This window comes from Anolis sagrei, chromosome 6 (genome assembly GCF_037176765.1).
Source record: "Anolis sagrei isolate rAnoSag1 chromosome 6, rAnoSag1.mat, whole genome shotgun sequence".
Lineage (NCBI taxonomy): Eukaryota > Metazoa > Chordata > Lepidosauria > Squamata > Dactyloidae > Anolis > Anolis sagrei.
In genome coordinates this window covers 121,904,902-121,920,221 of record NC_090026.1, presented here as the reverse complement: position 1 = coordinate 121,920,221, position 15,320 = coordinate 121,904,902, and the positions used below count along the sequence as shown (strand labels likewise).

General features: G+C 42.7%; 1 protein-coding gene across 10 annotated transcripts in view; it reads right to left on the bottom strand.

Moving 5' to 3' along the window:
* Positions 1-15,320, bottom strand: part of KMT2C (lysine methyltransferase 2C) — a 264,118-nt gene that overhangs the window by 4,828 nt on the left and 243,970 nt on the right. For 8 of the 10 annotated variants that reach the window (XM_060782601.2, XM_060782602.2, XM_060782607.2 and 5 more), the window contains 7 exons: positions 13,460-13,567; positions 8,228-9,347; positions 7,128-7,264; positions 5,120-5,262; positions 4,684-4,852; positions 2,493-2,609; positions 526-599 (listed from right to left, as the gene is read on the bottom strand). In XM_060782601.2, coding sequence (XP_060638584.2) covers positions 526-599; positions 2,493-2,609; positions 4,684-4,852; positions 5,120-5,262; positions 7,128-7,264; positions 8,228-9,347; positions 13,460-13,567 — 1,868 coding nt within the window. The remainder of the gene's footprint in view (positions 1-525; positions 600-2,492; positions 2,610-4,683; positions 4,853-5,119; positions 5,263-7,127; positions 7,265-8,227; positions 9,348-13,459; positions 13,568-15,320) is intronic. The other 2 variants (XM_060782604.2, XM_060782610.2) reach the window with 1 other exon arrangement.

The following is a 15,320-nucleotide window of genomic DNA, read 5'->3' as shown; positions in this document are numbered from 1 at the left end:
CCTTCACTAAAAAAAAATAAAAAATTGTCATTTGGGAGTTGTAGTTGCTGGGATTTATAGTTCACCTACAATCAAAGAGCATTCTGAACCCCACCAATAATGGAATTGAACCAAACTTGGCACACAGTTCTCCCATGACCAACAGAAAGTACTGGAAGAGCTTAGTGGGCAGTGTCCTTTGGTTTTGGAGTTGTAGTTCACCTACATCCAGAGAGCACTGTGGACTCAAACAATGATGCATCTGGACCAAACTCTACACGAATACTCAATATGCCCAAATGGGAACACTGGTGGAGTTTGGGGAAAATACAATCTTGACATTTGGGAGTTGTAGTTGCTGGGATTTATAGTTCAACTACAATCACAGAGCATTCTGAATCCCACCAATGACAGAATTGGGCCAAACCTCCCACACAGAACCCCCATGTGGGCCACAGCAATGCGTGGTAGGAGACGGCTAGTTATATTATATTATCATTTAAAATCAAGCACAAGGAAAATAGCTGATATCTAAAGCGATACCACCTTGCAGGGCCTCCTGTCAGTGTGGCGTCAATGACGTGATCGTTGTCGATGCGGAACATGTACACTCCACGGTTCTAAGAGAGGAAGGAACCAGAGAGTCAGATTTGCAAGGTCATGAAATAACATTCCCAATTCAGTAGTATGAATGAATAAAGTTTATTGCACTAGCCATAGGCCATGACATCAATAACATACAACCTTTATAAACACATTCCAATATAAACCAAAACCCATTCAAAATTTAAAAAAAACTAGATCTTTAAAATTTTGCTGGCAGAAACCTAACAGTAGTATGTGTCCTCCTTAACCTTCTCCCTTTCCCTATCTGGACTCCAACGAGGATTTTGCTACTCTGTCTCTGATCTTTTGGGCTGCAATTGCAAATGTGGCTACTTTTAGTGTTACATTTTTGTCATAATCTGCTAGCAAGTCACCGATCACGGCCGATTCTTGCCATGCTGCCCTTTCTTCCAGGAGTGTTCCCAGAAGATTTTTTCTGGGATCATTATACAAAGGGCAGTGTAATAGATAGTGTGTTAGATCTTCTTTATCCCCAGAGCCACAAATGCAAAGCCTTTGGGCATGGGGGATCCCTTTGTATCTCCCTTCTAGCCAGTTTGAGGGCATTGTTTGGAAGCGCAGGGCTGTAAAGGCTTTCCTCAACACTGGTGACGTTAGATCTTGAAGATATTGTTGGCAGTATTGGTCACTCTTTAGTCTGGGATACCATGTAGAAAAACCTTGCTTTTTACTAATCTCCAAATTGCCAGCTGCATCCATCTCAAAGATTTTATCACTGATCTCCTTCTTGTCCAGCTGCATTAGAGTTGTTATTGACCCATCAAAATACTGATGGAGCAAGGCTAGCCAGGATTGCACCCATCCTCCCCGTTTATACTGCTCCCTCAAGCATTGCTTTGCTATGCTCACCTCCTCCATTCCTAGCAGTCTCTTCCCATACGAGATGATGAGTTTATGCATTCTGGCCTTAAGTGAGGGAAGATCTAATTCCAGTCTTAACAGGGCAGCTGGGGTCCCAGGGGGAAGGGCTAGAAGAGCTCTTGCGAACTTGTTCTGAATACGTTCAACCTGTTCTGTATTACCTTGCCCCCAAATTTCCGCTCCGTATAACATTTGGGGTAAAATTTTAGCGGCAAAAATCTTTACTGTGGGACATACCAGGGAACCTCCCTTTGTTTTTCCAAAGGCTAGGATTGACTTCGCTGACCTCCAGGCAGATAATTTGGCTGCCTCTATGTGGTTCTTCCAGTTTCCATTATGTGAGAAGTGTAAGCCCAAGTATTTAAAGCTATCACACTGCTCTATTGAGTGACCATCCAATTTCCAAGTGTGTCTTTGCTTCCTTTTGGAAAATACCATCACTTTGGTTTTTGAGTGATTGATTGACAGCTTCTCTTGTCTACAAATTCTACTTAATGACCTCAAAAGTCTCCTGAGACCTATTTGCGTAGATGACAGGAGCACCATGTCATCCGCATATAATAGGATCTGGATTCTCCTATTACCTACTAATGGCGGAAAGTGTTCAGGGGAACTCAACTCGGCCACTAGGTTGTTCACGTAGAAGTTAAACAAAAAAGGTGCTAGCAAGCATCCTTGCCTAACTCCTCTTTTAGTTTCAATATTGTTCGATAGCTTGCCTGATAGCCTTAACCTCACTCTTAGATCCGTTCCCGAGTATAGCTGGTGCAATAATAACAGCAGTCGTCTGTCCACATTCGACTTTGCCAACTTTGCCCACAATTCAGTAGTATATCTCAGGCATGGGCAAACTTGGGCCCTCCAGGTGTTTTGGACTTCAACTCCGGTAGGCTGTTAGGAATTGTGGGAGTTGAAGTCCAAAACACCTGGAGGGCCCAAGTTTGCCCATTCCTGCTCTAGAGAAAAGATTACATTTGCTATGTTATATAAATAAAGGAAACACATCAAGCTGCCTCATGTAATACCTGAGATTCGTAAAGCTTCTCCTTCCTGTTGGCTACCTCATTGCGGATGATGGTTCCAATATATTCAATGACCATTGTGTGCTTTTCAATGTCTCTAGCAGCATACAAGCCCAGACCCTGCAAAGGTAAAGGCGGACGGTTTAGGAGTCTTGAAGTTGTTTAGGAGTCTTGAAGAGTGCACAAAATGGACTGCTTATCGCTGGTGTGAAAGGATTTGCATTTGGGTACCAAAAGCTTAAAGTGATGAAGCGAATGCTTCTTAATTAACTTGCAATGCAATCCGGTGCCTGTTTACTCAGGAAGAAATCTCACTGTGTTAAGATGGGCTTATTCCTTTGGAAGTGTATTAAGAATGAAGCCTAAGACAGCAATGAAAGGAGAACACCAATATGCTTCTACAACAGGGGTGGTAAATTCGTTTTCATAGAGGGCCACGTCATCCTTATTATGATTGCCTTCAAAGGGACGTTAAATCCATGGAACAAGAAACCGTGGTTGCAGGAAGCCAACTATAGAAGTTTTTTAAATGGTGGTTAGTGCTCTTTAATCAATAATAATAATAATAATAATAATAATAATAATAATAATAGGAAGTGTCCAACGTACACTTCCTATTGAGTACTAATCTTTTTGTGTTTCAAATAACAATAATCATACTGCAAAGGCTCTGGCACAAGCCAATCGAGGTGGTCCCAATGGTTATCAGCACACTGGGTGGAGTACCTAAAGACCTTGGTCTGCACTTAAACACAATTGGCGCTAACAAAATTACCCTCTGCCAGCTGCAGAAGGCCACCTTACTGGGATCTGCATGCATTATTCGCTGATACATAACACAATCCTAGACACTTGGGAAGTGTCCAATGTGTGATCCAATTCAAGAGCCAGCAGAGTGTCTGTTGTGGACTCATCTTGTTGTGTTTCAAATAATAATAATAATAATAATAATAATAATAATAATAATAAAACACAATATGAGGATTTAAAGACAGAACTGCAAAGATTCTGGCACAAGCTAGTTAAGGTAGTCCCAGTGGTGATCGGCACACTGGGTGCATTGCCTAAAGACCTTGGCCTGCACTTAAAAACTATCGGCGCTGACAAAATTACTGTCAGCTGCAAAAGGCCACCCTACTTGGATCTGCATGCATTATTCGCTGATACATCACATAGTCCAAGACACTTGGGAAGTGTCCACCGTGTGATCCAATACAACAGCCAGCAGTGTCTGTTGTGGACTCATCTTGTTGTGTTTCTAATACTAATACTAATAATAATAATAATAATAATAATAATAATAATAATAATACAAAAAAACTCAATATGAGGATTTAAAGACAGAACTGCAAAGATTCTGGCACAAGCTAGTCAAGGTGGTCACAGTGGTGATTGGCACACTGGGTGAAGTGCTTAAAGACCTTGGCCTGCACTTAAAAACAATCAGCGCTGACAAAATTACTGTCAGCTGCAAAAGGCCACCCTACTTTAATCTGCATGCATTATTTGCTGATACATCACATAGTCTTAGACACTTGGGAAGTGTCTGACGTGTGTACTAATCTTGTTGTGTATCTAATAATAATAATAATAATTGGATCACAGCCCGACATGTGATCCAATTCAACAGCGAGCAGAGTGTCTGCTGTGGACTCATCTTGTTGTGTTTCTAATAATAATAATAATAATAATAATAATAATAATAATAAATTATTAAATTAGCCTCCTCACATAAGTGGTATCTAAATTTACTACTTGACAGATGCAACTGTCTTTCAGCTGCAAAGGTCGACAACAAGCTACACAATTTTTGTAGGAAGCTCACTCCGACCCCTTCCACCACCCCACTGCAGGGAGTCCCGCCTTAACCCCACATGATGGGCAAGCCCGGGCATATTATTATTATTATTATTATTATTATTATTATTATTCAGACCACGGGCCTTGGGTTTGTCAGGTGTCTTCTACAACTATTTCAAATGCTCTTCTTATTGTTTTTAGACCTGACTGGAAGAGACAGTGATAACAATTTTACAACAAAAGCCTGAATCCTACTGTTAGATCCAAGAAAAGAAGATATATCGAATTAATGGGATTTACTTAAATGTTGACTCATTATTCAACCACTGGTTCATGGGGTTTACTCTGGCTGGGAATAACTAACAGGACGCAGGTTAGAGATGTTGCAACTGACCTGAATTCGTGATCGTGCCAAGTAGACATTGGATTTCCATTCAGTCTTCATCTTCCGGTACTGAGAGGACTTTGAATGAACAAACTGTTTACTGTAAGGTGCATTTAGTTCTCCTGTAACTGTGCTCTGAAATGACTTTGAAGTGCTGGTGCTATTCAAGGTATGAGGCCTGTAGGAATGGGTCACATAACAGAAGAGACATAGAAGAAAAACTGAAGATCTCTCTGAATTGTGTCGCCCCACTGAATTGAAAGCCCCCTCCAGACAGACAAGACATTCAAAGCCAACTAGCGTAGACAACGCAACAGCCCCCCTGGCTTGGACATGCACATACACAGCCTACGACAACAGGGTTTGTAAGCAGCACACAGAAGCACGAGTATCCTACGCAGCCTATAAACCCTGGGCTGTACTATGTGAATTTAAAAGAAAATACCTTAACACAAACCTCTTGACATGGCTGCTCATTTTGGGTTCGGAGCGGGCGCAGCCGGTGGGGTTGATGGCGAGGGGGAGCTCCATGAGCGGGTTTCGGCCGTATCGGAAGGTGTAACGCTCACAGGCTTCCACCCCGGGGAGCTGCAAACACACAAAGGGGTGAGGTGTGAATACAGTTGCAGAAAAGCAAGAGGATTGTGAATAAGAACCACTGATGTTCCATACAACAAAATGTAACAAAGAACAATGCTAAAACTATTCCACTGATTAAAAGCCACTGCTCTAGTTACAGGACTACATTAAACTGATAACATTCTTCTTAAAACTCTGATTTTCATTACCTAATAACAACAGTTGCTTCTTTTTTTAGTTGGCATTCATAATCAAACCACTTGTTGGAATTCGAAGAGGTCAGTAGTGGTTTTTTATTGGATGTCCCTGTCAGAACCCCCTTTAGTCCATTAACTAAAGCATCAAAAACAACCTCAATATTATTTGTCTCCAACTGGATTTCTCTTTTAAGAAGGTCTACTTTAGGTGGGTTGGATTAACAAATTTCCATCTAAGTCTGTTATTATATTGTAATTCCAATGTCTAGCTCGCCTGATTGGTGCTAAGTGTGGGCCTTCTAAGGTCAGTCTGCAGGAGGCATCTCACTGTCACAGATTGGTGATCGCTATCCAATCTGGGAATAACTTCCAAGGGCGTAAACGCTGGTTGGAGATCCCTGGAAACGCAAATGAAATCTATAGCACTACTGGCGTTTGCTGAATGGAAGGTGAATGGATATATAAATTCCTCATTTAAGCCTCTAAGGATCATGAGATCGAATTTGTACAGTAGGGCCACTAATGAAACTCCAGCTTTATTTCTTTGACAGTCACGGGACCTCCATCCGAAGTCGAATAAACTTGCATCTGGGGGGATGTTGCTAGCTGATGCAATCTTCAGTTTGGAGTTGCCCCAGTCTCGCATTGAAGTCACCCAGGATGATGGTCTGTGCTGCCGGGAACAGCACATCAATTTCCTCCAGCGCCCCTTCAAGAATTGGCCATATATCCCGTTTATCTAACTTTGATGCTGTAGGTTGTATGTAAACATTTAGGAGGATGATAGGTGGACTCCTTTTTGCCAAAGAGGCAGAAATATTTGTTAATTTGACTGTAAGGATGTTATTACAGTAGAAATACATCATAACAAAATATATGAAATAACACATAAAATAAAATAGACAATATAAAATGACATAGTAAAATCAAACACAATCGGCGGGCCAGATGTATGAGATAAAATGTTAAATGTTAAAGGTTAAAACCCTGGGTGAGATAGGAATGAAAAGTGCATTTATGAGAAAGGAGTCCGAGAAGAAGGAGCAGTAGGGTTTGGCCTTTATAGGGGGCAGGGGAAGGTGCTTTGTCTAAAGGACAACTGTAGGTGGAAACGAACAAATGAGTAGAATGGCCACTCTCTGAAGGCACATTGGAAGAGCCAAGCTTTTAGATCTTTCTTAAAAGCAGCAAGGGTAGGGGCTTGCCTGATCCCCCTAGGTAGCAAGTTCCAAAAACGGGGGGCCACAGTGGAGAAGGCCCTCTTCCTTATTCCCACAAGTTGAGTCTGTGTTGGAGGAGAGGGCGATAGAAGGGCCTCTCCAGAGGATTGAAGAGATCGTGCAGATTTGTGGTAGGAGATGTGGTCACAAAGGTAGGTGGGTCCCAAACCATTCAGGGCTTTATAGGTGATGACCTACACATTGAATTGGGAACGGAAGATAAACGGCAGCCAGTGGAGCTCCTTAAACAGGGGGGTTGACCGCTCCCTGTAATTCACCCTAGTTACAAGTTTGGACGAATTGAATTTTCCGGGCTGTCTTCAAGGGAAGCCTCACGGAGAGTGCATTGCAATAGTCCAATCTAGAGGTAACTAAGGTGTGGACCACCTAAGAATGTGGATTACCACCAAACAAGAGCAGGCCTAATATAGCCTGCTATAATTGTATCATGACTCACCGATTCAGCAATTCTTGCAACTGCAGAAACAGTCAATCCAAAAAGGTCTTCCCCTTTCAGATATGCAGAGAAGAGCTGGAGCATCTCAGAAGTTTTCCTTACAGAAGCAACAGGCTCCAGGATTTTATCCCAAACACCTAAACAGAGGGAAGATACAGTCAACAACAACAACAACAAAGCAGGAGAATAGTTTGTTGTCGACCTTTGCAACTAAAAGACAGTTGCATTTGTCAAGTAGGAAATTTAGATATCACTTATGTGGGGAGGCTGATTTAACTGATTTACGAGGCCATAAAAATCTCCAGGCGGTATGCAAAGAATGAGGAAATACTTCATCAGTGTCACAAACGGACGGTGAAGCAACAGCTCCCCTGGTGGCCAGAATACCCTCATGAAAAAATGGTTTGTTAAATAGCCTCTGAGTGTCTGTCTATATTTATTTAATTTATTTATTTGGTTTACTTTTACCCCGCCCTTCTCACCCCGAAGGGGACTCAGGGCGGCTATATGTTATGTGTCTATGGCATTGAATATTTGCCATGTATATGTACACTGTAATCCGCCCTGAGTCCCCTGCGGGATGAGAAGGGTGGAATATAAATACTGTAAATAAATAAAAAAATAAACAAGGGTTTTTTGGCCAGGGACAGCACTCTACGGCTGGATTTCCTGTTTAGGAGGGACTTCTTGTGAGGGGGGAGGACTCCCAGTGGAGGCAGGGCTTCCTGGGGTGTGGCACCTGTCAAAATGAGTTTGACATGAGGTGCTACCTGTAACTTCCTAAGGTAACTGATTCACATTAATACCAATTCTGCACTCCAGTATTGGACAAGATCAGTGTACTGTAACTGGAATGAAAACAATCCTACTGACATTCCCAATTCAATAGTATATCTCAGGCATGGGCAAATTTCGGCCCTCCAGGTGTTTTGGACTTCAACTCCCACAATTCCTAACAGCCTATCGGCTGTTAGGAATTGTGGGAGTTGAAGTCCAAAACACCTAGAGGGCCAAAGTTTTCCCATGAATGACTATATCTGGTGTTTAGGTAACCAGAGTGAAGTTAGCAATCCACTGACTCTCTCAATATCCTGCATTACCTTTTGGAGTTGCATCGGTAAGGACCAGGTCTTCGTGGCCTTGCTCGATGATCCTGATGACGAAGAGGGGGAGGCCTTCCTTCTCCTCGATGGAGCACAGGTAGCGGCACCTGCGGTTGGCATACCGTGTGCTCCAGTAGAAGCGGCTGGCCTCGTAGCCCACAGGGTAGAGCACCCTGGTAGAATGGAAGGCCTGCATCTGATGCGGCAGCAGTTGGCCGATGGTGTGGAAAATCAGGCTCCCCACCCGGAAGGTGTGCTCGCGGTCCCCGCGTTGCACGATGCTGGCGATCTGCCGGACCTCGTCGCGCTGCACGTAGACCCGCCTGAAGACGGCGAAGTAGCTGAGCTCCTGCTCGTGAACGCCCTTTGGTTTGTGCATTGGGCAAAGCATAGTTTTATCCTTAAAAAACATGCATTGTGCTTTAATGGCGCAGGTAAAGTGATAAATGTTGGTGCACCTTAACCTGTGACAGCCGCTGGTGGCGCCCATCTTGTGGCAGAATGTGCATTTCATTTGCAACCCCCTCCGCAGGGCGAGTTCCACGTTGATTAAGGCACCAGCTTGCGTCTCGTAGACCTCCGTAGACCAAAGGGCACAATTCAAATGGACCCAAAGGTCTAAGTCAAGGTTAAGAAGTCTCGCTGGCCCGTCCGTGAGTCCGTCGCCCTCTTCGTGACAGAAGCAACATTTCCGGTAGTCCTTAGGAATTGGATCGGGTTTAATCGTTGTGCCCAGTTTCTTGAGGAACTCGTCTATCTCCTCATCACAAGGAGGTTTGAACGTTCCTTTAGGAATCACAATCTGTATGTTCCATTTCTTCCACTTCATGCCTTTCCATTTCTTACTGACTGGTCGACCGTCGTCAAGACCATTGGGAATCGTTCTCAAACGGGGTTTTAGTTTTACTGTGACCTTAAGTTCATCTGGTTTGGGTTCCACTCTGGCTGCTTCAAAAGCAGGAGGGAAGATGATCAGGGGAGAGGAAGGCGGAGAAACCTTTTCCTGGAACTGAGGGAGGCAGTGCACATCCAAGGTAGAGATGTTGTTGTTATATTGATGGAACACTTTGGGGGGAGCCTCCTTCACTGGAAACTGGGTTAATGAAGGGATCGATTCCTGAGGAATAAGGAGAAAGCAATTAAATGTGGAATGAACAATCATGCCTAGTCAATATTATTTTCCAGTCAACAGATAGAATCATAGAATCATAGAATCAAAGACTTGGAAGAGACCTCATGGGCCATCCAGTCCAACCCCCTGTCAAGAAGCAGGAATATTGCATTCAAATCACCCCTGACAGATGGCCATCCAGCCTCTGTTTAAAAGCTTCCAAAGAAGGAGCCTCCACCACACTCCGGGGCAGAGAGTTCCACTGCTGAACGGCTCTCACAATCAGGAAGTTCTTCCTCGTGTTCAGATTGAATCTCCCCTCTTGTAGTTTGAAGCCATTGTCCCGCGTCCTAGTCTCCATGGAAGCAGTAAACAAGCTTGCTCCCTCCTCCCTGTGGCTTCCTCTCACATATTTATACATGGCTATCATATCTCCTCTCAGCCTTCTCTTCTTCAGGCTAAACATGCCCAGCTCCTTAAGCCGCTCCTCATAGGGCTTGTTCTCCAGACCCTTGATCATTTTAGTCACCCTCCTCTGGACACATTCCAGCTTGTCAATATCTCTCTTGAATTGTGCTGCCCAGAATTGGACACAATATTCCAGGTGTGGTCTAACCAAAGCAGAACAGAGGGGTAGCATTACTTCCCTAGATCTAGATATGTAAATGGACATTCATATCCAATATATATATTGGATATATTATATATATATATACATCCTAAGGAACGTTTTGGGGGCTCTGTGCTCATCTGTACTGAAAACATTCTCCCACCTCCATCACAAGCACGGTTGGTGGGGGACGAAAGAAGGGGTCTTCTCAGTGGTGCCCCCCCCCCAGCTCTGGAATTCTCTCCCCGGGGAGATTAGGCTGTCTCCCACCCTGACCATGTTTTGCACAGATCTAAAAATGTGGATGTTCCACTGTGCTTTTGATTAGACGGTTCCCCAGAAAATTTGGGGCTCAGCTATGACCCAAAATCCAGTCCTTGCAATTTACTACTGTCCCCGGCCCAGAGACATAGTGCTCTGCCTCATATTGCTCTCTATTCACAATATATTATTATCCAGCACTTGCACTTTATCTATCTTTATCTATTATATTTTTATCGGTTCTGTTTTATTTTATCTAATGTTATTTCTGCTAAATGTTTTAATGGTTCTTTGTTTTGTAGGCATCGAATTGTGCTGTTTGTAAACTGCCCTGAATCAGGTGGTACATAAATATGGTTAATAAATAAATAATAAATAATAATTAATAATAATATTGCAGAGCCCCCGATGGCGCAGTGGGTTCACCGAAAGATTACAGATTCGAATCCGGGGAGTGGCTTTGTCAGCCTTAGCTTCTGAGTGGAGAGAGCTTGGCTTGCAGGAAGAAAATTCAAATTCGGCCCCTGATTCTCCACTTAAAACAAGCTCAAATACTGTATATACTCAAGTATAAGCCAATTTGAATATAAGCTGAGGCACCTATTTTTTCAACAAAAAGCTGGGAAAACATATTGACTCGGGTATAAGCCAAGCGTGGGAAATGCAGCAGCTAATGGTAAATTTCAAAATAAAAATAGATACCAATAAAATTACTTTAATTGAGGCATTGGTAAGTTAAATGTGTTTGAATATTTACATAAAACTGTAATTTAAGATAATTCCCGGTGGTGCAGTGGGTTAAACTGCTGAGCTGCTAAACTTGTTGATCGAAAGATCACAGGTTTGAATCCGGGGAGCACTGTCAGCCTCAGCTTCTGCCAACCTAGCAGTTTGAAAACATGCAAATGTGAGTAGATCAATAGGTACCACTCCGGCAGGAAGATAACGGCACTCCATGCTGTCATGCTGGCCACATGACCTTGCAAGAGTCTACAGACAACGCCAGCTCTTTGCCTTAGAAATGGAGATGAGCATCAACCCCTGAAGTCATGTGGCCAGCATATCTGCATGGAGTGCCACTGCCTTCTCACCAAAGCAGTACCTATTAATCTACTAATATTTGCATGTTTTTGAACTGCTAGGTTGGCAGAAGCTTGGGCTGACAGCAGCAGCTCACCCCGCTCCCCGGATTTGAACCATCAACCTTTCTTTCAGCAAGTTCAGCAGCTCAGCGGTTTAACCCGCTGCACCACCAGGGGGGCTGAGTCCTCTTATAGACCAATTTATTCACAGGCAGCCATTCCAGCCATTTTACACCATATGTTTTAACAAGTTATTCATGATGCTTGAATGGAAATCGAGGCAAACTTAGTGCGCTATTTTTATTCTTGGGCATCGCCCGAAAATAAGGCCTCAGGCAGGGAAATCGCCCAGACTGTGATTCATATTATGACATATAATATCACAGAACCACATCTCCTGGGGAACATCTTCTGCACATGCCTCCTTTTATTGCACACTGATGTCAGGAGGGGAAATGCTCTTGGCAGGTGACACTTTACATAACTACTATGGATACCACACCATTTTTTTCGTCTGTGCAATTTTAATGAACCGATTTGAATTACACTTCTTGATCCAGTAATATGTGGATTAGAGAGCAGTTATCCATTGCTTTTCACATTTCTCTAAATGTGCCTTATAATTCTCAGTTCCAAAAATGTACTAAAAGTATGACTATAAATGCGTATTAGAATTAAATATGTAACAATAATGCAAACATTCCTATTTCTAAACATCGGAGATGAATGCAGGGACAAAACAAAACAGACTTAAGAAGAAGCATATGTTAAGATTTGTGTATCCCTAATTCTAACATCTTATAACAGACTAGCTGCGCCCCTGCCACGCATTGCTGTGGCCCAGTCTGGTGATCTGGAATATAAAGTAATGAGAAAGTGTTGGTTTCTAATATATATAATTTCTTTATGCTTGTGGGTAAACAGTATTTCTTGCTGTTTCAGTGTTGATGTGGAGATTGTCTGGTTTGCCTACTCTAGAACATGCAACACATAACTCTCCTGTTTTAGGGGTCCCTTTCAAATCTATGATACTATATCTCTCTCTGTGTGTGAATCTATCTATCTCTCTATCTATCAATATCTATGACTGGATGGCTCTTTGTCAGGAGGGCTTTGATTACGTTTTCTTGCCCTGGTAAAGGGAGTTGGACTAGATGGCATTAAGTATTTCCTGATGGTCATGGGAGTTTTGTGTGGGAAGTTTGCCCCAATTCTGTCACTGGTGGGGTTCAGAATACTCTGATTGTAGGTGAACTATAAATCCCAGTAACTACAACTCACAAATGTCAAGGTCTATTTCCCCCAAACTCCTTCTGTGCTCATATTTGGGCATATTGAGTATCCATGCCAAGTTTGGTCCAGATCCATCATTGTTTGAATCCACAGTGCTCTCTAGATGTAGGTGAACTACAACTCCCAAACTCAAGGTCAATGCCCACCAAACCCTCCTAGTGTTTTCTGTTGGTCAGGGGAGTCCTGTGTGCCAAGTTTGGTTCAATTCCATCGTTGGTGGAGTTCAGAATGCTCTTTGATTATAGGTGAACTATAAATCCCAACAACTACAACTCCCAAATGACAAAATCATAATTTTTTGAGTGATGGTCACTCCTTGTGTTGTGAGACATTTTGTTGCCAAATTTGGTGTGATTTCGTTCATTGGTTCTTTTGTTTTTAAGGTACTCATGACGCACAGAGCATTTATATATATAGATTGCAATTAACTTCACTCAGGTAAGACAAAGAAGAGGACAATGAAGTGTGCATCATTTTATATAGCATATGGCTGAAAAATGTGCCTCTCCAGGCGGTGATGTCCTGCTCTTAAAAATATAAATAAAACAAAACCTTTGTTATTTTATTCCCTGATGCAGATCAAGGTCTGAATTTGAGGCAACTGATGTTATAGATCAGGAATGGGCAAACCTCAGTCCTCCTGGTGTTTTGGACTTCAACTTCCACAATTCCTAACATCCGATAGGTTGTTAGGAATTGTGGAAGTTGAAGTCCAAAACACCTGGAGGACTGAAGTTTGTCCATGACTGTTAGAGATACTTGTCCAGACCCATATGACAGCTTTAGTCCCAGTATGCATTTGGACTGATGGATATTGAAAGAGCCTGGTTGTTAAAAGAATGAGTGCATTAGGGATTATTTTTTTTATTTACCTTGCTATCGAGTTTTTTTGCTTGCATGGATGCTGAATACAGAACAAAGCAATTGTTGCTGCAGAAGAAAAAGTCTTTCTCCATTCTTTCCATCTTCTCTCTGGAATCCTGAAAATAAAAGGTCAAAAAGTATAATAATGTGCTTGGACTTTCACTGTAATGAAAAAAAAACTTAACAATCAAGATATGCCTTATTTGTAAGAAATTTGTTTTTTGTTAAAATTCACTTTGAAGATCAAAGTTCAGAACAGACTAGAAAATGTTGCAGTTCAGCCCATGGTTGTGGCTGATACTGTTGTAAATGGGGAAGTGGATCATGGGAACTCTGTGCCTGCAAACCAACATGAGATTTTAAGTCCTGAAAATGATCAGTTTGTGTCTCCAGCAGTTAGTGAAGGTCATATTCCAGAGAGGTGCTGAGATTATGCAGAGAAGTCGTTTTCTAGGGAAAGGAGTTCAGAGGGTGAAAACCCAGGTGGAGAGAATAATGAGCTGCAAGATAATGAGCTGGTTGATAGGAGACTCAGTTTTTGTAAACTTCATGCTGCTCAACAGAATCTCTGAAGGTTATACCGCTTGTTAGAGAAGAGATCCATATCAGGAAGTCTTGGAAGAAGGCAATATTTCATGTGTATATTACAGAGGCCGAGGGGAATTTTCCAGCCAGTCTGGTCAACATTGGTAATTGAGGCAACAACTCTTGCCAAGTCCCAGTCAAGCTTTCTGAAGGAATTCTAGTTCCATGTCTTTGCTCCTGTTTTCATGCTTCCAAGTCTGAAGGATAGTTCCTGCCTTGTACTTCCTGGTTTTCTTGCATTCCTGCGCTGGATGTCCCGTTGCTTTGGGATTTTGGATTACTCTTGTACCTTGCACCTTGTGGACTATTTTATATAGAATCATAGATAGAATCAAAGAGTTGGAAGAGACCTCATGGGCCATGCAGTCCAACCCCCTGCCAAGAAGCAGGAATATTGAATTCAAATCACCCCTGACAGATGGCCATCCAGCCTCTGTTCAAAAGCTTCCAAAGAAGGAGCCTCCACCACACTCCAGGGCAGAGAGTTCCACTGCTCAACGGCTCTCACAGTCAGGAAGTTCTTCCTCATGTTCAGATGGAATCTCCTCTCTTGTAGTTTGAAGCCATTGTTCCACGTCCTAGTCTCCAGGGAAGCAGAAAACAAGCTTGCTCCCTCCTCCCTGTGGCTTCCTCTCACATATGTATACATGGCTATCATATCTCCTCTCAGACTTCTCTTCTTCAGGCTAAACATGCCCAGCTCCTTAAGCCGCTCTTCATAGGGCTTGTTCTCCAGACCCTTTATCATTTTAGTCGCCCTCCTCTGGACACATTCCAGCTTGTCAATATCTCTCTTCAAATGTGGTGCCCAGAATTGGACACAATATCCCAGGTGTGGTCCAACCAAAGCGGAATAGAGGGGTAGCATTGCTTCCTTGGATCTAGACACTATGCTCCTATTGATGCAGGCCAAAATCCCACTGGCTTTTTTTGCCGCCACATCACATTATTGGTTCATGTTTAACTTGTTGTCTACGAGGACTCCAAGATCTTTTTCACACGTACTGCTCTCGAGCCAGGCATTGTCCCCCATATGTATATACTTTGAAGTTTTTACTTTGAAGTTTTTACTTCAAAACTGAAGCTTTTTGAGGGAATTCTAGTTCCATGTCTTTGCTCCTGTTTCATGCTTCCAAGTTTGAAGGATTGTTCCTGCCTTGTACTTCCTGATTTTCTTGCATTCCTGCGCTGGATGACCCATTGCTTTGGGATTTTGGATTACTCTTGTACCTTGAACCTTGTGGACTATTTTATATATAGACTTTGAAGTTTTTACTATTTTCG